At 39.0% G+C, this 21,137-nt stretch overlaps 1 protein-coding gene and 2 long non-coding RNA genes across 3 annotated transcripts in view; 2 read left to right on the forward strand and 1 right to left on the reverse strand.

The window, feature by feature from the left end:
* Positions 1-21,137, reverse strand: part of LOC103390675 (teneurin-3-like) — a 210,477-nt gene that overhangs the window by 33,209 nt on the left and 156,131 nt on the right. The window contains 4 exon segments of the mRNA XM_008326610.3: positions 12,231-12,374; positions 14,419-14,686; positions 15,398-15,659; positions 19,205-19,324. Of these exon segments, the coding sequence (XP_008324832.2) occupies positions 12,231-12,374; positions 14,419-14,686; positions 15,398-15,659; positions 19,205-19,324 (794 nt within the window).
* LOC112488153 (uncharacterized) lies at positions 7,563-12,670 on the forward strand. The gene is made up of 2 exons (XR_003051940.1): positions 7,563-9,383; positions 12,247-12,670. It is a non-coding gene; the product is annotated as an uncharacterized LOC112488153 (long non-coding RNA).
* On the forward strand, positions 16,150-19,952 carry LOC112488154 (uncharacterized). The gene is made up of 2 exons (XR_003051942.1): positions 16,150-18,718; positions 19,073-19,952. It is a non-coding gene; the product is annotated as an uncharacterized LOC112488154 (long non-coding RNA).

The following is a 21,137-nucleotide window of genomic DNA, read 5'->3' on the forward strand; positions in this document are numbered from 1 at the left end:
ACTGAGAGGTTCCTTATATATAAAGACTAATGCAGTATGTAGGACACGGATCAACTGCAGCAGTGCAGACGTGGAGCAGTTTTGGCTGCAGTTCAGCTAATGGAAAAAACCCCTGTGATTTCTAAGGTCACTTTGGCAAAACACCATCATTCTCTCTGCACTAACCCCCGACCCTCCCCTCTTCATACCTTACTGCACACGTTGGGCCCTCTATAAGTCGTAGGTAAACAAATAGAACTGTATGTCCTGTAGGACTATCATTATGTTCTCAACAGAGACGCTGCATTTCTGTTAAATAATTAGGGTCATGCCAAACAATTTAATCTATCATCCATCCATCCATCCATCTATCTATCTATCTATCTATCTATCTATCTATCTATCTATCTATCTATCTATCTATCTATCTATCTATCTTTTACTCTTTTTATCACAATTTAGCTAGTATTATACAGAAAGTCTTCTGAAATGATCTGCATATTCCACGATCCAGCCAAGGTCAGATTCGGGTCATTCCTGATGTTAGACGTGGATAGAGTTACATCACTGTAGACTCTTCACATTTTGCCTAGAAATCCCTAATGTAGAGCTCACTGATAAACTGCTATGGTTTTCCTCTGCTCTCTCAGTTTACAGCAAAATGAACTCTTACCATCAGCTGTTAGACAACACAAAGTCATGCTATAAACACTGTGAGCCTGTGTGATGTGACTGGACTAAGTCAGGACACTGTAATCCCTCATTTGGATGTTTTCTAAAGCAGAATCTGTGCCTCAGGTCTGTAGCCGTGGAGCGAGGCAGCGGATTAACGTTCGCTCCTCTTCCCTCAAGGACACTTGGTCCTGACACATTACTGCTGATGATGGTAGCAGGCATCAGACTGCTGACGTCTCAGCTGGAGTGCTGCACTGATGGGAATTTGGGTTTTTAGACTCTTCACCTCGGCCCCCGGAGGCCAAAAACACGGAGCCTCCAACAGTGTCCACTCCAAAACAGCTTTACAGATATTGATACATAATTTATAATTTCACCTCTCTCTGCTCCCACCTTTTAATGGAACCCATAAAATATGGAAAAATAAAACTTTCACTAAAACAAAATTGACTTTTATTTTAAGCAGGCATATTTACTTCTTCACTGCACAGATCTTAAAACGAACCACGGCTTTCCACGTCTTGTCTAAAACCTTTTCTTCCAGGTCAAATCAAGGACTTTCAAAGTTATATTTGTGACAACCTCTGGACCTTTTTTTTTATCATTTTTGGCTATTTTTTTTTTTTAGCTATTTAGGTGTTATCTTATAGTTATCTAGTGGTATGGTAGCAGTAGTAATATTAGCAGTAGTAATATTAGCAGTAACGGTAATAGTATTTGCATAGTATAAGTATAATTTTATCTAATAATATTATTAAGAGTATTTTGCTACTTAGCTTTTAAGTTTTGCTGCATTTGTTGGCCAACCTATGGTTATTACTGAGCTCACCGTTTGTTAGCTTGTTCCTGTGAACAAGTGAGTTTTTGTTGTCTTTGCTTTTTGTGAATAAACCTGCTGCACCTGCAGAGAGTCTCCCTTGTGCTGCATTTGGGTCCTGCCTGCTTCCTGCTATGCCAACATGTAAAAGTTAAGCTCAAGACGGTCCAGCCCTTAGCTTGTTTTGCTAAACCATTACCAAATAATCTTTAAATTTACTTTATATCATTACATCAACAACACTTTGGTTTATTGGGTATTTTGAAGGTAAACACTTCTAAACATCATGCACCAAATTGTAAAAAGTGTGGTTGTTGAATGGCATTTCCACTTCCCATAGATACATATTTGTAATTAATCCAGCCACTTGCTCCCTAAATCTTCTTTAAACATAATTCCAAGGATAAATTCAGGCATGTTGTCTGAGCCACGGCTTATTTCTTATCCTGGTCACTCCAAATTAAAACACATAAAAACAGCGTCTGCTACAATACGTATAATACACATGTTTCTCCTGTGTATAAAACTCATTAAAGAACATCCAAGGCGACACCGCCATGTCACCTAAATATGCAGATTCAATCATTGACAACCACTGCTTCAATTGATTCCTCTCTGAGAATCTGGGCTGAAGGTAATGATTTCTTTTGATAAAGGGCTAATTTGAGTCATGTAGTGGAAAAAATACTTTAATGCAGACATCACAGCCTCAGCAGATGATTAATGGTACAAATGCAAGGCTGAACACCTGAAAAAAAAGAAGAAGAACTGGAGCGCCCTGAGCAATGTCACCTTGGTGACACAGAGAGAGTGCAGTGATTGGTAGGGGAGGCGCCAGAGTGTCTTAATTGCACCCTGTCCTCCTTTGTTCTCCCCTGCACTGTGTCATTCTCCAAGCTCCCACCCAGACTCTCGCTAAGTGGCCAGGACGGAGGATAAACGATCAGACCAGGTTCTCAATGTGGTTCTACAAATGCAGCAGTACAGTCAAAGCCCTGATTACTTTATATGACACTAGAGAAAACCAGTGATCATGCTAGCTCAATTAAAGCAGCATTTATAACATTACAATCATTACATTATTTAAAATGTACTGTTAGCCTGAATAATCGTCAAACTAAATAAGATAATTCCCTAACGTGTCAAAGGCTCCATGAAGAACACAAAATCCTGCAATTAAAAACTCCCAGGAGAGATAAGGATCGTGGATTTAGATAAGCTTCTTCATGAGTGGATATGACTCTGGCTGAAAGTCTGATGCAAGTTAACAGTGGTTGTAACATCTAACAGCAGACAGCAAACTGAGTCCAGAGTAGGTCTACCCCTATTTGTGGTCAAGGGCCATGGACTTGATCCCCAAAATGTGGTAACCATCTTCCTAGACAATGGGTGAGATCTTAAAAAAATAAAGATAATGATGAAAAAACAAAAACAAAACTTTTGATAGAGGTATGCAGGTTATTTAGTCATCATCAATCATCACAGATCTGATTCCCAGACCAGTTTCCAAGCCCATTTTAGAGAGTATGACACATCTGCACAAACTATGGCAAACTAACTTGCCAACAGTCAATGCATCAATAAGTGAAGGCCATTTACTAACATGCTAAGGGAGGCTTTTCACCATGTACTGCAGAGGAAATTGATGTACATCTGTGAGCAAATCCATTGCCATTCTGAGCTTGTTAACTTGAACAAGTGCAGCAGTGAAATCAAACAGCAGAGTTCAGCTACAGATCGAGACTTTTCATGTACTGTACGTACTGACTGATCTGCCGAGTTAGCGGCTAATGCACAGGATATATGCTCCTTTAAATGCAGCAACATACCAGCAGTACAGAAAACATGCTGAGATACTATGGTTCTGACCTTAGGTTACTGTATGTCCATTACAGATCATTTGTGTTACACTGTCCAGAAACAAGCTGCAGATTGAAGGGAAGGCATATCCACAGGTAATGAGGAAAAGAGAGAGGGGCAGCAGGACATGACTGCAGTACAGACACCGGCAATTTGTCTTATCTAAGTTGACAGGCTGTGGAGTGGAGGCAGGAGGAAGCAGAAAGCCTTTACTTGGATCTCTGGCCAGAAGTGATGAGAAAGAAAGGTCCTCAGATGGTTGAAGTGGTGCGGAAATTACGCACAACAAAGAGCAATGGTGCATGTCTAGAGCTGCAGAGGATGGCTACCTGCTAACATGCTGGGTGAAGACATTAGTCAAGGTTTACAGTGCTACCGAATCAATAGTGGAGCAGCAGCTAGGGCAAACAGTGATATTTGGATTCATCGTCATGCCGACTGAGGATATCGAACTGCATTCGTTGCCCAAAAAACCCATACGGGCCATAAATCTTAAATGTCAAAAAGTGGCTGCATGCGAGGGCTGAATAATTCAGTTTGGATTGAGAAAACGCAGGCAGATAAAAAAACATGTGCTTTTTCACAACGCTTGCAATAAAAGTGAAAATAAAAAGAGGGGGAACACAGTGGGGATAGCAAACAGAACCATGAAACGTTTAAATGAACATAACCCAGTGCACCAAAGTCAGTAGACAGAGCATTTCACACACACTTGACAGGAAAATACTGTTCTCATGCGCTGCTGAGAGGGGGACTATCTCTGGTCACGACCTTGAAACAATAACTGTAGGTCACTGACAAGAAGATTCTGACATTTTTCACACGTGTCGGTGTGTTAGCGTCACGTCCTAAATCTTTTTACAAACTATTATGAATACAGGACGACCCTCGTCAGTGCTCCATGATTATAACCCAGTACTTTGTGTATTGTTTTGCTGATAGCAAGTTAGCTTGAAGTCATCTCTATTAAATACAAAGTTGTAAGAGGTATATTTTTCTGTCAGCCTTAAACTAAGTACTACAGTACCTAAAATATATTACTTCTATTAAGTCCTCTTCAATGGAAAATAATTATGCCTTTGTGTCAGTTTTTTTTACATTCTTTTTCAAAACCAATAACATGAAGTTATTCACGTGTTGTTAGAATCTGTGTGTTTACTGAACGCCAATAATGTAAATGCAAATCCAAAAAGTGTTCCTACTTTCAAACAGGAAAAAATTGGCAACAACATTATTCGACAGTCATTTATCTCCCATCTTAAAAAAAAACAAAACAGATTCAACAAGTACAACTGAATAAAGCAGGTTACTTTGACTTAACCACAGGAAAATAATTTTGGACTTGTTTAAGACTTTATATGAATATATAAGGGTCCTGCCCTTACAGCACGGAACCATTGTAGGCCAAATACCAAAAGCATGAGAAGAAATATAACAGAAATAATAACAACAATAACAGAACATTTCATTTGACCGTGCGACGGACCCACGACTCAGTAAATGTCATCACTGAACAGCTAAGTTCGTAGCCAACTTTGTTAGATCAATTTCACTTCGCAGCACGCAATAAACTTTCAGTTTGCCTTCAGAGGACTCATGGTGTTTTGTTGGGGTAATAGGATTCCTGCTTGAAACCCTTTTGGCAAATTGATTAAACTGCTGTCAGACGTGGCTAAATGACAAAGAACAACACAAGTTTGCTGAACTCTTTACTCGTTTGCCTATTTTTTTCACATTCAGTCAAACTTTGCTATTTATTTTTAGAGAAGGGCTTAAAAAGAAGCGGCAGAGAGTGTGATACAGCCTAGGGGATGCTACAGCATTTACTCCAAAGGAACCAACTCCACACCATCTGGTTGAAGTTTTATTTCTGTCTTCACAGTGTGTCCACGTGAACATACAAACCTGTACATGATCTTTTTTTTTTTTTTCTTCTCCTCTTCCCGGCACACAAACATCCAATTTTCTGATAAAAACCAGTCACACAGCAACAGCGGAGTCTAATAAAGGATGCACAAGGCATTAGCATATCACACGTGCCGCACCTATCTGCTCATCACAAATAGATCTCACGACTCCAACTGTGATGCTGCCACAAACATGTCCTCAGATTTGGCTGTGCTGTACTTTGAGGCTGGGGTGATGAAACAAAATGCATCAGCAACAGTAGCTGCAGTCAAACTCCGAGGCACATTTCTGTGGTTTTCATCCCCACTTCAGAAATGTCATGTTCTGGTTTGCTTGACAGATTGGGTTCAGCAACAGACCCCTACAGTACAACTTCCCTTTATGTTCCAAGGAGGAGCAGGATGAGGAGCATCAGGGTTTGAAACAAAGGAACGGAGGACTTCGTCTCAGAATCTGGTTCTTTGACAGTTTTTAGACAATTTTTTTAACATAGTCCACATAAGTGTTTTTACAGTCTGACTTTATGCAGAACCAATTCAAGTAAAGTCTACCAGAACAGACTTCGCTCCTTATAAAACAGACTTCTGTGTGATTTAGAGCAGGTAAATGGACCGGACCGTAAAGGTCCTGTTAAGATTTGGCACTAAACTGTGTCCTGGCTGATCCAACAGCACAACTATGATGTAGACTGTATACAGTCAGGAGCTTAGAAATACTTCAGTTTCTTGAGGACGTCTTACTTCTCATCATTATGTTCTTCATTTTCCGTCTAAGTGGTGAAAAAGGTCAGGTTTTCAGTCGATGTGGGCAGAAGGCTGACTAAGGAGTAATTATGGTACAGTGAAGGGCTTTTATTAATAGTTGCATCAGTAGTTACCAAGCAACGCTACAGGAAAAATAATTGTCTTTCCAAGTATAACCAACACTGAAACACTGCAGCACAGGTTGTCCCTTTACAACTGATCACAATATAAGAGAAAGACAATGTACAAAAGCACACACACACAAACACACCACGCAAAATACAATAGCAGCCCCTACGTTGATATATGAGGCCAGTCTATGTTTCCCGCAATCAATCAGTTAGTTAAAAACAACCCAGTGGTGTAGTACCTCTGCTTTGCCTAAAACTGTAAAGATCTAACAAAAAATCTAACAATTAGCCAACAAATGCTTCAACAATAACTAAAGGAAATAGACAAAAAAAAGGTTGACAAAACCTCTGTAATAGAACTGAAGGTGAAAACAACATTATTTAAAGTTGTAAGTTGTATAGAAAAAAAAAAACATTTTTTCAAACCTTCTGGACTTAACTCATCACCCAAACTATGACTCAGACTCTGACTTCAGTGTTTTGTTTGCACTTTTTGCACTCTTATCCAGTATTGACCTGAACCTGAAGTGTTGACATTGTTACAACAGCTACAACTGATTAGTGTAAATAAGTAAAACTGCAGTGACAATGTCAAAGAAAGCTGAGCGGCTGGGGTCCAGTGTGTCCTTCAGATGTACTACATCCATGTGTGCTCAGCAATGTTGACATGTAACCTCAAAACATGTCCAAATGTTGTTTATTAACCTAGGAATGGATTCAAAGTCCATTTGGAGTGTCGTCCAATCCAGTTTAATCTCTATTATAAGCTGCCCACATGCAAAGGACCTCATCACAGAGGTCCAACCACGGTCAAAGACACACAGGGACATCTGTCACCATAACAACCATAACAAGTAAACAACCTGCTGCCTGCTGATCTCTGCTACAAACATTCTTGCTGTTAAAATACAATCATTTTAAGTATTTGTGGGAGGTCAAAAAGACACAAACGACAACGTCTGCACATTCTTATTGCTTAAAAACAGAAGATAAGCATGGTGAGGGATATTTTCAGGTTTTTGTAAAATGTGATCGTTCTAAATCAACACAGTAAAAATGTCAAAGTGGGAGAAACAGTACCTTTGCCTTAGTGCAGAGGGTATGTACCGTACTGACACACACCTGTCCAACGTCAACTACACAGATAAAGAAAGTCACATGGATTTATGTCTAGAAGGAGACTTCATTTACAAGTTCACGTCAGAGCACAAATACAAAATACATGAAGAATGGCTTCAGCAAAAATAAGAACACATAAAAAATTCATTCTTTGTGTTGATATAAAATTAATGTTCTGTTTCCAGCCAAATGTGAACTTTACCTTTGAGTGTTAGAATTTCTGATATGACATAAAACACAACCACAAGTCAGCTCCCAGGGAAAACAGGTGAATTTTAATGAGTCTGTTGGGTTTCTATATTTTTATGTCTGTTTCAACTCCAGTTGTACAGACCAGTTCATGCATGCACACAAGTCTGGACAGGAATGATCTAAAAGCACCTGTTCTTCTGGACACATGATTGTCTGATTCTGAATAGATCTATCAAGTTTAACTTGAGTCTCAAACTCCCGGTCTCGGGGCCATATACGGCCCGCAAAGACTGGATGACACTAATAACTGAATGTTGCACTTGTGGTGATTTTTTTTTCTATTATTAATATATATATATATAATTAATTAAATGCTTCAGTTGGTCATTTAAGAATGAGACAATTTTGTACTTGCTGTTTATACATCTCTGCTGTAGGCTGTAGAACAGAGATGGACAATGTTTTATTTTCACACTTTTTTCTGCACTTGTGCAGATAAAAAAAAGCAATGAACCACATGATCAAATTAAGCCAAAACATCCACATATTATTATTTTGTTTTTGCTAAATGCACTGAGACATCGCGTTGCCTGTGGCTACTTTGAAATCATGTTGCGTTTCCTCCACAAATAATGCCTTTTATTGTCAAGATCCAATGAAAAAAGTCAGTTTCTGGTTTGCATTTGCAGGAAGGAAATACTGCAACTGACAGATACTACACACAAGTGGAACATCATATAACCTAGCTGTATGACATGCTTGAATGGACACAAATGTCCTGTATTCAGCAGTGGGAGGTGAACACTAATCTGGTATGTTCTAAGACATAAGAGGCATCAGTACTATTATTTGCCTCATGTGAGGTATTTATTATGACATTTTAGCAGCTGCCTTACAGCAACCAAATCCCTCTAGACTGAAATATGAATACATCAAATCATACTCAATGAAACTTTATAAAGACTTTACAAAATCTGTGACATCGGGTTACTATTTATTGTCATGTAAAGACAGTGGAACGAGAGAATACATTAGCTTCTCCAATCAAGCGAAAGTAGGTCCAAATGAAATATCAATGCCGTGAACACATATAAATACACGCGTTTACTTTCATGCCCAATTAGTCCCACAAACACATTAATAGTTTGCTGGTAAAGCGGTGAAGCTCATTAACCTCTTCAACCTCACTCAGACATTCTGGCGACGCCGTCCAAAACTACTTAATCACACACCAGGGTGGATGATACACTCACACACTCGTGTAAGGAAAGTTTGTGGCATTTACCAAAGACAGTCCTTGAAGAACTAGGCAGCAGACATTTTCATTTGAGAGAAAACAAATGAAATTTCAAATGGAAGTTATTTATCCATCAGCTGGAAGAAATTCAAAAGTCTCAGTGACACAGTAATTACTGGCAAAAGCTTTTACTGTGAGGCAGCTTTGTGGAACTGCACATCAGAGTGTTTCATATCTGCTGAGGACTCACTGATAAAAGCTCCAACCGGCACGGCTAGATTTACTGCCACTGCTTCAGGAGAAACCTGCTTTGCTGTGTTTTACAAAATACAGCAAAGTGTAGAGAAGTGAAATGGAAAAAAAAAGATGTCAGGTGAATTGATTAAAAACAGCAAACTGGATAGAGACCCATCCATCCATCCATCCATCTATCAATAAATCCAAGGCACCACGATTGGGATGCAGGCCAAATACAGGAATCAAAGTTCAGTTCTTTATTTTAACAAGTCCAAAACAGGAGCAGGAAGAGCTGTGCCTAGAACAGAGAACACGGACCAGGGAGGACAGAAACAGACAGGAAGGACAAACAGGCAGGACCGAGTTCTGGTCATGGAAGAATCACAGATCAGAAAAAGAGAGCTGACAGAAGTCTCCAGCAACAAACAACAAGGACCCAACAAGGACAGAGAGGGGGAGAGGGGTATATATACCCAGGGCACCAGGTGAGACTAATTACCCAGGGAGAGACGGACAGAAGAGCAGGGAGGCAGACAGACATGACATAAGGCTTAGTTAAAGGGGCCAATGTTTTTTTTTTTTTTTTTGAGAAACCTGCAATGGCTAAATAAAAAAAAAGTTATACCCTTATGTAGCTATTGAAGCTAAAGTTAAATAATATGAGCTAACTGAGCACAGCCAGACTTTATTGCTAGAAAAGACTCAAGTTAGGCATAAAAGATAGACTAAGCCAAAAAATGTAATAATTAGGATTAATGTCAATCTAGAAGTACCTCGGTTTGGGTACGTTAGATAACATATTAGCAAACAGCTAACAATTAGCCAAAATAATTATATATAATAGTTATTGCAGGAAATGCAGTCGTGCTAACTAAAAATCTTCCGGGAATAAAAATCTGAATAATAAACTGCAATAAAGCTTAAAGTCAACAGCCAAAAAAAAGATTAAGGATACTTTAAACAGAACAGAATTGATCAATTATATAAAAAAAGACTGTACTAAAAACTAGCTGGCTGAAAAAGATTAAATTGAGAATACAGCAAAAGCAGTAAAGTTTGCTCCCAAGTTTGTTGACGGCACAAACATACCAGACCAAACAACGGGTTCAACGTATGACAAATTCACTCCTACAGTAATCCAAAATGCCAAGAAATTGATTTTTGACTTTCCACAAAAGCTTCTGCCCCAGGGCCACATTTGGCCCCGGGAACTCACAAAGTCAAATAAACATCAGCTTGAGTACAGAGCAGATTCTAAGATGACAACTAAAACTCACATACGATCCAAAGGGCTGTTCAAACGGAACATTTCCTCTGGTGGGTTTTTGGAAATGTTTCTATCTGGAACATTCATCACAGGATTGTAATTAGTGAAATTAGCAGAGTAATTACAGCAGTGTTTTACAGTATGTGACTTATCTCCAGGACTGTGTATGTGTGTGCAGCCTTATCTTTTTTCTTTGTATATTAGGACAAATTTGTAGATTTTTCAAGGACCTCAGGAAAGAATTTGCTGCAATGCAGAAACTAATGGTGGATTCCTAATAAACTAAACAAAAGTGAAGCAGACGTCCAGGCGAGAAGACCAATCTGACAGAGTTAAGACTCTGGACGGCGCTGGAGGCCATGGCTGCAACTCCCGCTATTCTCCAGAATATAAGGGACACAAATTGGGTTGGACAAGTGGAACAACAATAGAGAGCCAGAGTGGGTTTCATGTCAGACCACCAGCGTAGTAAACTGACGATTCACACACTACCCCCAGGTCTGCTTCTAATAATTGCAGTCCCATTACAGGCAACAATGTTACAGAAAAGCAATGAATTCTCCAGATTAGTGTGAGAGACCTCCTTCTCCAGCTGTTCAGCAGTGCTGCGTGGAGAGAACGTGGAAATAAAAAGTCTCCAAACACAGTAAACGGACAGATTTTGTTAATGACCTCAATATTTTCATAAAATATAAAGTCACTAAATACTAGATATTAAAATGAGGCTGCTTTCAGAAAAAAAAAACACACAGACATCTAAGAACACACAGATGGGTCAGTGTGACTAAAGAAGCCCACTGCAAAATCAATCAACCAATCAATCAATAATTTTCAGTACAGTACTTTTTGCTTATTCAACATCCAAGTATGACCAAAAGAAAACTGACACAAAGTGTGGAAATCAGTTGGTAAAAAAATGTCTGAGTGACCAAAGACTGCAGACCAGGAGAACATTTTAGTCTGATTCCCAATGATACATGTCACAGTGGTGACAGACATGTTGTTGATTCTGTTCTTTTCAACTTCATGTTTCCTCAACTTTTTAACATTTATTTGAAAGCTGAAAATTTGGTTGACTATAACAAAAATACAAAAACAAAATAAAACTTTAATTTATTCACCATAACAAAAGAATGACTAAAGCAGAAGAAAATAAAAGTTTTAGAACCAACGAGTCGGTGCCAAAACCTTAATCGATTTATTTACACAGACTGACTTATACTAAAAAGAACAGAACAAACTTAGAAGAGATAGAGTTTAAAGAGTTTATATATATTTTTTTTTATTAAGAATAATTACATAAGTTTGTGAATAATTTTGCTAAAAAATGTTTTTGTATCTCCACTACATAGATTTAGGCTGAGAGATGGAACAAACTATCTGGACGTGATCACCTTATAATTAAACAGAGATGTCTCAACTTTCTGTAGCTACTGTGTAAATCTGAGTTTGGCATTAACAGACGTTTGCAGTAACAGGAAACACAGACAGACGGACGGACAGAGACAGAAAGAGACAGACAGACGGAAAGACAGACAGACAAACTTCTGTGTTTTTATTATACTTGGCAGTTAAAGTGGTTTTGGCCAATGAGAGAGCAGTGATTTTTTTTTTGAGTGTGTGGATCTAATGAAAAGACCGAACGTGAAGCCTGTTTATCATAGAGCTCCATGTTTAACCAACAGATCATTACTGTCGTTGTCCTCGTCTTAAAATAGGAGAGTGGTCCAGACGTGTGATTGTTCTTTTTTTTCCATTGTTTTTCGCTATCTTTTAGCCATTTCTGACCAGTCTCTCATCTCGGCAAAATTTATTAATCTAACATATAGTTCAATTACAGTGGGAGGTGGAATTGGGGAAATATTCTGGTGTTAACGCCAAATTGGAATTTTGCAACTTTTCAAAATAAAATACCCTATATAAAATAAAAAATTATAAATAAAATAAAATACCCGGAAGACTAATAAAAATAAAGTAAGCCCACTTTAAAACAACTTAAATGATCGGCTCTGTGCCTCTGTTGTTGAAGACCTCTGGTGTGTAATATATAAAATATGTTTCCTACCATTCTGAATATCCAGTATGTGGTGTTTGTCCAACGTCCATCCTCCCATGGTGGAAGCGTCAAGCTCAAATCCCTGCAGCGTGGCCGTCCTCTTCTCCCACAGCACGACATCCAGGCAGGACTCGTACTCATATCCCACAGACACTGAAGTTAACGACAGCAGAGGCCTGTGATCAGCACGGTTATGACCTGCGTACCTGACCCTTACTGCAGCTCCCTGCTTATAGACCGCACATAAACCAGTCAGCGCACGTTGGGGGCCGCTCCCAGTATGTGCTTATTCTGCTGTTCTCATTGACTCTGTAATTTTCTCCAGCTGGGATGATTTTAAAAGGCCCATGGGGGTTTGTGCGTCTCACCTGCGCAGTCTGTATTTTATGTGTTCTCCACTCATTTGTCTGTTTTATATTGTGTAAATGCAAATAAAGCACAAATAGGGAGGGTTGTGCAAAGTGGCGTGAATTATTCAGACAATAAAAGCTCCGATGGAGAGTGTTATGGTAAATATAATAAGGCTGTGATATAGTTACAACAGAGACAGCCATGAAAAAAAAAATCCTGTTATTCTGTCAAGGTCGTGAGGTTTTTTATTCCTCTGTAATTCATAATCTCTAGTGCTTTAATGTTCACAATCCCGCAGACTCTCAGACGGTGAAAAATGTTGAGTGCGCTATTAAAATGCAAGTATCACTGTATATAAGCACCGGCAGAACCCCGATGCACTGTAATCCCAGAGATGACTCTTGAGTTATTAGTTTGAATTATTTAAAACAGATGAGTGAGTTATTCAATAATGTAAGATTCAATTTAATTGAATGACAAGGGAATAATAAAATAAAAGCTGATAAGAAACTGCACGAGATTATAATTTAGGACCTTGAACGTGCACTAAAAAGTGCCAAAAATTCACAAATGTCATTTTTCTGGTTTTGCTGCCATGGTTGTAGAAAAATGGCAGCGATGATGGAACTCAGACTGAGAAAACAGTTTGCAGTACGCTCACCACATTTGGTGAGGTTAACACTTGTGTTTCAGGGAAATATAGGGGAAAAAAACATCTTATGGAGGCAATTTGTAAACCCTGCAGGAAGCCAGTCTTTTTAATTGGTTTTGGCACTTTTTGGTATTTGTCATCCTGTACTTCGCACAGCATCTTCTCCCCAGGGATGTACCAGACTGTCAAGTTCTCAGAAATTTATGACTTTTTAGCCACTGAATATAAAAGTAGGTGAACGACCTCTTGTGCATGACACTTCTACTGGCTGGTACACTAACTAGTGGCTGGAAATCTTGGTCAAGTTCACACCTCAGTTAGGTCATACGACCCCATCAACACCCCGGCCCAGGTGAAGACAACATCCTGTGAATGTCGCAGGGTGTGGACCTGCTTTGTTTTAACATAACGACTCTTCCATTCAGGTATTCAAATGATATTTTCAGGGTTTTTTTTTTTCGAAGCCTCTTGGAAATAGATATTTTCAGGGTTTTTTTTTTTCGAAGTCAGTTAGAATTTTACAAGCCTCTTGGAAATAATGGAAATGTCTTCACAAAAACCTAAATCAGCTAAAATATATGGAAGCCGATGAAGCTCCTTCTTAGAAATAAATATAATATTTTTTTGTTCATGGGCACAGAAATATTTGGTTTACATTGACAAAGAAATAGTCAATATTATCTCACTATTTTCCAACTATTTTTGATTTTTTTTCTCAGATGGAGCCATCATTCTAAATTCACTTTTATCAGTGTAGTCTTTAAATATTCACTGTTCTGGACAAACATAAAATATGAACTATTTGGTTGCAGTCTATGGTTTTAAGGTGAACCAGTCAGAACTGGATGACCTTTTGTTGGCTTCCTTCTTGGAAAAGAATGAAATATTTAGGTTACATTTTAATAGAATTTACCCTAAAAGTAAACTCAAATTTCAACACAGTAACATTCAAAAGGAGCCTTGCAGCCGGTGCCAATTGTATTGTAAATGTACACTGTACACTGAGTGTTGTGATGTCATCAGGCTCCTATTGGACAGTGAAGTAGTCACCTGGTGCTTTATCGTTGACACGTGAAACTCTCAGTGAAAGTTCAGCTCAGGTTCACTGCCTGGAGCTGGTGCGGGTGTATCTGATCTGGTTTCTGATCTACTGTACATCTGCAATGCAACATGTCTTCACAGTGGGAAACTCACCCACAGCCTCTGCCAGGCCAAAGACCTTCTGATTGTAGGCGTCTGTTTTATCCCAGATGAAGGTGTAGGAGAGGTCGGGGAACGCAGGGAAGGACTTCTGGAACTGACGGCCCATGACGGCCACCATCAGGTGCACCTTCATCAGGCCAAAGGGCAGGCGCTCCTGGGTCAGCAGCACCTTCAGGATGGGCTTGTAGCCAGCGGCCCTGGAGCTCAGGTAGACCAGGTTGAGGTCACTGCCTGGTATGGCCACTTGCTCGTGAAGGACCTGATGGTTTTAATTAGCAGTCAGACTGGTGCCAAGTACACACACAGTGTGAAGTGTACACCACACAGTAACACAGGCAACAAGAGAGGAGCTTCTGTGAAAGTTGTACTGGTATAAATGATCAAAAGAGGAGCGCAGACTGATTTCTTTTTTATCTTTAGATTTATCGACAGTAGTTAAGCCTGTGATCGTTTCTGACTCCTGTTTTTTGTTTTTTTTGCTTAAACCACATCATATTTAGGTTGTAATTTTTGAAATATTTAGTTTAGTTAGTCTTTAAATGTTTATCAACCAAAAGAATAGTCATTTCTGTTTGCTTTTGACTGCAGGACTTCAAACTGTTCTGCGAAGAAACCAAAACAACATATGGACTTTTATTTAAACTAGGATTTTAAGACAGTGGAGATGGATACAGACCAAATCCTGAGGCGTGTATTTACCACACCACATGTCTTAAGAATTAATCTGTGGAGCTGTGAGACAGTTACTGCTTAGTACAGTATACTGGGAGATAATTTAAATCAACGCTCGCAGGCAAAAACAAGAGCAAAGCTGTGTTGAAAAGAAGATAAACTGTTATCTTTACACTTTAACATTCTGTTTTCCACAGTGCAGCTCCCAATGTTGGGAAGCCATTCATTCCGAAGGAGAAAATTTGAAATAAAGATTAACATGTATCATGTCGTGTCCCGAGGTGACACTCGGTCTCACCTGTGTCTCTGGGATGATGGGATTGTCTTCAGGTGAGGTCTTGTACAGAGTGGAGAGGGGCGTTGATACAATTAAGGGGTTGGGTCTGAGTAACCCAGTCAGGTAACAGCTGGGAATGTCGTTCTCTTCCCGCTTCATCACCACCGTGTCCATCACATGGTAGACGTTCCAGGGCAGCCACACGGTGCGGTGCAGTGTGGGAAAAGGAGCACGCTCGTAACTCAGGGTCAAAGAAGCACCACCGTTGGCCAAAAGGTCAAACCTGAGGGCAGTGTTCAAAAGAATATATTTTTCTAAGACAAAAAGCTTAATATAAAATTTAGCTCATTTATAGCTGTTCTTTTCTGATACAATCGGTACAATTAAGGTCATTTCTGCCAAAATGTTATAATTTCTCATTACATTTTGCTAACTCCTCCCACTTTACCTGCGTTTGCTATCCATTGTTAACTTTTAGCACCTGGCTAAGGTTAACTGTAGCCAATAGGTGTTATGTTTAACTAGTGTTTTGGAAGAATCTTTTAACTGATTTTAGGATATTCTTTGGTCTTCCCTTGAAACGTGTCAGCCATTCCTTAAATGGCCTCTTTTTTATGTCGACAAAAACCTAATCTCGATCTTTGTCACTCCCACACTTAGGACCCGCACCAAATGGTTGACGTTAACAAATATCTAAAAAAAGCTGTGTGTGTTATTTGTGGTGCATTAGCCCCTTAAATTATGTTTGGTGTGTGTGTGTGTGTGTGTGTGTGTGTGTGTGTGTGTGTGTGTGTGAGTGAAGTTAATGCACTGTCACCAGCACACAGATGCTTTAGCCTCTGGCTCTGCTGATTTTCACACAGTATATAAAGACTCACCCTTCATTTCCAAACCACTGCCCTTTGTCTGACTAACATTGTACTAATTAAAACCATTTCACCAGAAAAAACTCCCTCGACTCCAGACCCTGAACCAAATCCAGCCAGAAAAGTGTCGGCTACGGCAGGTTGAGCAAAAGTCAGAAATTACTCTCCGTGGATGATAGTAATGTGTGGAAGCTCCACAGAGAGAATGAACCATGTTCTGCTGGAGAAAAGGCTTTCATATATTGAAATAATTATATTAATATTATGGACTGTTTTTCTTTAAAGACAAGTTAAATAATTCATACATAAATCATTAGAACTACAGTATTTGAGGCCCTAGAAACAACTCTTAATCAGTGATAACAGACAATGTAATGGGAGTTAATTGCAGACGTGGGTGTGTTAATGTGGCAGCTCTGTTTAAGAGAAGTCCCGTGGGGCCAAAAAAAGCTGAAAGTATTCAAAAAGTTGTAGGAAGTTTCAATGAAATCCTCGTCAAAGTTCACAAAGCGTCTCCCCAAATTGCCTTTGACCCACTTTCCCTCTGTTTTAACTACAGTTCTGTGAACATCCACTTCTTTTACATGCTGTAATTGTATAATTCCCAGTCTTCTTAATAAGCTCACTGTCTGAATAGCTGCTCTTACGCGTGAGTGTCTGCGACCGCTTTGTCAGGTTTTAACATAGAAATATTCCCTCACATCAGCTTTATTTGAATTTCACTGACTAAACCAGGCTGCCGAGAACTTTTCAATGGGGTAGATTTAATAATGGTGGGGGGGTTAAAAATATAAATATACATGAATAAAAGTAGCCAAAATATCAATAAAAGAATAAAAGTAAAACCTGATTAACTAATATCAAAATAGCTTAAACTTAATGATAGAATTTAAATAGTATTATAAAATGCAATAAAATGGTATATGTTAGCTTTAAGAAAAGAAAACAACTAAAAATAAATATTTAAAAACGCTATCATTAATATATTCATACTTCTTTTTGCACATTTTTAGATGTTTTTGGTATACAAAGCTACTATGGCATATGCAATTGCTTGTAAGTTTTAATTTTTTTGACTATTTCTGACTATTGATCGACTTTTTTGATATATATATATTTACTATTTTTGAATTATGTTATCGATTCAAGATAACCTTTAATTTTGTGGCTAAATTCTTGACTATCTTCAAGCAAAGTCGGGTCATTTTTTAAATGTGTTAAATACCTTTCGAACAAATTCACGCTGACTTCTTTTTCCTAATCTTTAGTAGTTGTTGTATTTTCTTTTCTTATCTTTGCAATGATCAAATTTGCTCAGCTGACCTTAAACAGCTTCCTTTTCTCCAACTCCCTCCTCTGTGGGCTGAGACGTTCCCTCCGTACAGTGCGATTATCCCTGACCATTTATCAGACTTGTCAGAGGAGTTATCAGACAGAATATCTGAAGAAATCAGCTAATCCTCACATATCTGATGGACTGGAGGAGGGGGCTTTGTACCACGAGCTGAACAGACTGCTGTTCCTGCCAAGTTCACATTGTAGTCATTTGTGGGCTAAAATCCGTTTGCTCAGGTAGACTTTAGGAACGTTGACCTGAGCCTGATTTGTAATTATATTCTGGGAAATTATGTGGCCACATTATTAGTGATCCAATTGCTTCAGCAATTTGGCTAACTTTTAGCTTATTCTGGCTTAGCTCCAGTTAACTGAGAATGGCTTTAGGGATAAATTCTAGATAAAAGCTGTTCTGATTTTCATTAAGTGGGCTAAATTTGACCAATTTTGGCTAACTATAAATAAAATGGCTTCCATTAGTCATGTATTAGCTCGACTTTTTTAAAAAAAGGTTATGCTGTTATCCTTTAGACATATTGTGTATACTTTGACTACTTTGTAAGATGCTAAATAACTTGTAGTCATTTCTGGTTTCATAATTAGCTTTACGCTGTTGTATTTTCAAGCTGACACTAAACTGTTTCCTTTTCTGGAGCGCTCTCCCCTTTGACCAGGCAGAGCTTTGATGTTTCCTCTGTACAGAGCCGCTGGTGAACGCTGTGTTATTATCCCTGACCATCTATCAGACTTGTCAAAGGAGTTATCAGACGGAATATCTAAAGAAATCATCTGATCCTCATGTATCTGATCAACTGAAGATTGGGCTTCGTACCACATCTGAACAACCTTTGATTTAAGTCCAGCTCCACGGTGGAACATTCAGCTCTATCTGAAATATGTGACAGGGGTTTGTCTCGCGTGTGTTTGCGGTGCCATTATTGAGGAGCCGTCTGTGGTAATAGCAGAAGAAGGTCGGACAATAATCCCGTGTTTTACTACAGCGCAGGCAGATTGATTCAGCCCTCACTGATTCAATGCATTTTAAACAGCTTGTGCCTCCGCCACTCGGACATTTGCATGAGGGATTGTTTAAAGGCAGAACGTGCTGCTGCTGTTTCTAGTTACTGTCAGTGAGTTTAGGGTAAGTGCTACTATCACTGTTAAACTGCTGAATTAGATCATATAAATATACATAATTGGGCAGTGAAACCATAACATTTTTAAATTTGATTAATCACTGGGGAGTTGTGCTAAATTATGGTTAGATTTCTCTAGATTTATTATTTATTATTTTTTATTTAGAGTTTCTGGGGTGTTTAATTGCCTCTTTGCTTTAACAATTTTTGTCCTATATTCTTCGGCACCTTTTATTATTATTTCATTACTTTTGGTGTGTGTTGTTTGATTTTTCTAACTTTAAGTTTCACATTACACATACTTTTTAAAAGCTGTTCCAACTGTTGGACACTGTCTCTGTCTCTTACTTTTTTTGTAGACCTTTGATGAATGATCATAGTTTTTCCAGCACCTGCCTGTCTTTCCGAGCCCTGGCGCTCATACATTAATGAGATGCCATGACTGCAGATACAGCATGTGTACACAAACATACAGAGGGTGTCTCTCTTACATGCCGTCCTGGCGGGTGACGGTGTGCCCGTACTCCGGGTAGTGCAGGAAAGACACGTTGACTCCAATCAGCGGTGTCCCGTCTCCCGTGAGGACCTGACCCCGGATGACTGATGCCAGGCTGTGTTGGGGGCAAGCAAACACAGAAAAGGGCTGAGTAAACAAACAGAGGCAGCATCAGAGAGGCAGGCCGAGGCAGAGACGCCGCTAACAGCTGCGGTCCCTGTGCCAGCGGCGGCAGCAGGGAGCTGTGATTTATCGAGCGTTAAAGACACACGCACGTCAGGAGAGGCTGTTATTTATGAAAATGCTTCCTCGTCCGCTAACTCCCTGCATCTGTTTACTGCTGTTAACATCCCACAATTCAGAGCAATGAGATTTTTAAAGACATCAAGGGCCGCGGAGGTTTTTACATAATCTTGCAAATGTATTACAGCATTTTTTATTCCACCAGTGCAGAGACAGAATTACATTTTCTCCCGCTTCTTTGTCCTGTAAGCCATTTGTAAAAAAATAAATAAAAAAGGCAGAAAAGAGAATGCTGCTTGCCAGAACAAATAGCTCTGGGTGTTTTTTAAATCTGTGAGACCAACATTAAAACACTGGCAGTGTAAAACACACATGACATTATTTAGCCCAGTGTTTCTGCTGTAGAAACCTGGGTGTGAGGCTCTCTCTGATAAGTGGTGAGATGTATTTAGTTGGTGGTGCTACATTGAATAAACAACATTTCTCATTATTTACAAACACCCAGCCTAAATGTTTCTGCTTGCTCTCCTGCAAGGGCTGCTGGGAAAGTAAATGGTCGGTATGGTTTGTATCTTTTTAGAGTTTGTTTAGTCTTAGCACTATTTGCCTTGAACCTGCAGCAAAGAGTACAACATGTGCTGTACACAACCAAGTCTGGACTCAATCCCACAAACCTGGGTCAGAACATGTACACAACCTACAACCACCTTAAGCCATTTATGTTATAAAGTCACTGGAATAATGATATAAAATGAACTTGAACTTGAGACATATATTTCGATTTGAAACTAGTGAGGACAGGACATAAGTCTAAGTTGTTGGTTCATTAATCCAGTGGTTTTCAAAGTCAGGAATGTCAGGGACGGCTAGGAAAGCCTCCGAAAATTGGAGAGAAGATAAAAAAAAATCTCATTTTAGTCTAATCTAATCAAATTTTTTTTTTCATTTAATCTTTTCTATGACCATTTGTCCCAAACTGTATAACACATAGACTGAGGTACTGTTAAGCTACTGTATGTATACTATAAAAAACTACCACAGGCTTCTCTGCCCTCTGCCTCAGTCTATCATAGAACATAATTTTATTTTGGTTTCAGTAACCCCAGTGAAGACTCAGAGTCCAACATTTTGACAGAAATATTTCTGGAAAAAATGATGAAAAACGTATAAGCTGAAGGCAGCATCACTGCCGACACATACAACACCATTTACTACTACCTGCAAACTGGATGTTGGATCATTTCTAATTTATTCTTAAAGTTCCTGCATACTCCGCTGATAATCTTCATCACAAATGAGCTAACCTTTCTACCACTTTTACTAGAAATAGTAATATGTAAGTATTAAACGCACAAGGACCAAATGTACTTTACAGAATTAGCACGGTAAGTAACCAAGAAACCAAGTCAAATGAGCTAAATAAGTGGAATAACCACACTTTGATTAGCCTGTAAAAGATGTCGTAAAAAATCTGGAGAATATTCATCACAAGTACTTTTATTTCGAAAGAATCACTAAAGGAGAAAAAAAAGCAGCCTTTTGTCTGTGTCACCCTGGAGTCGGTGTCTCACAAGTGTGATAAATATCAACCTGTGAAGGAAGATAATATATCAGTGGCATTTGTTCCTGAACTAGCTCTTCAGCTCAGTTACTGATACCCTCTTCATGTGAGGAGCTGCGGAGCT

This window comes from Cynoglossus semilaevis, chromosome 15 (assembly GCF_000523025.1).
Source record: "Cynoglossus semilaevis isolate Cse_v1.0 chromosome 15, Cse_v1.0, whole genome shotgun sequence".
Classification (NCBI taxonomy): Eukaryota; Metazoa; Chordata; class Actinopteri; order Pleuronectiformes; family Cynoglossidae; genus Cynoglossus; species Cynoglossus semilaevis.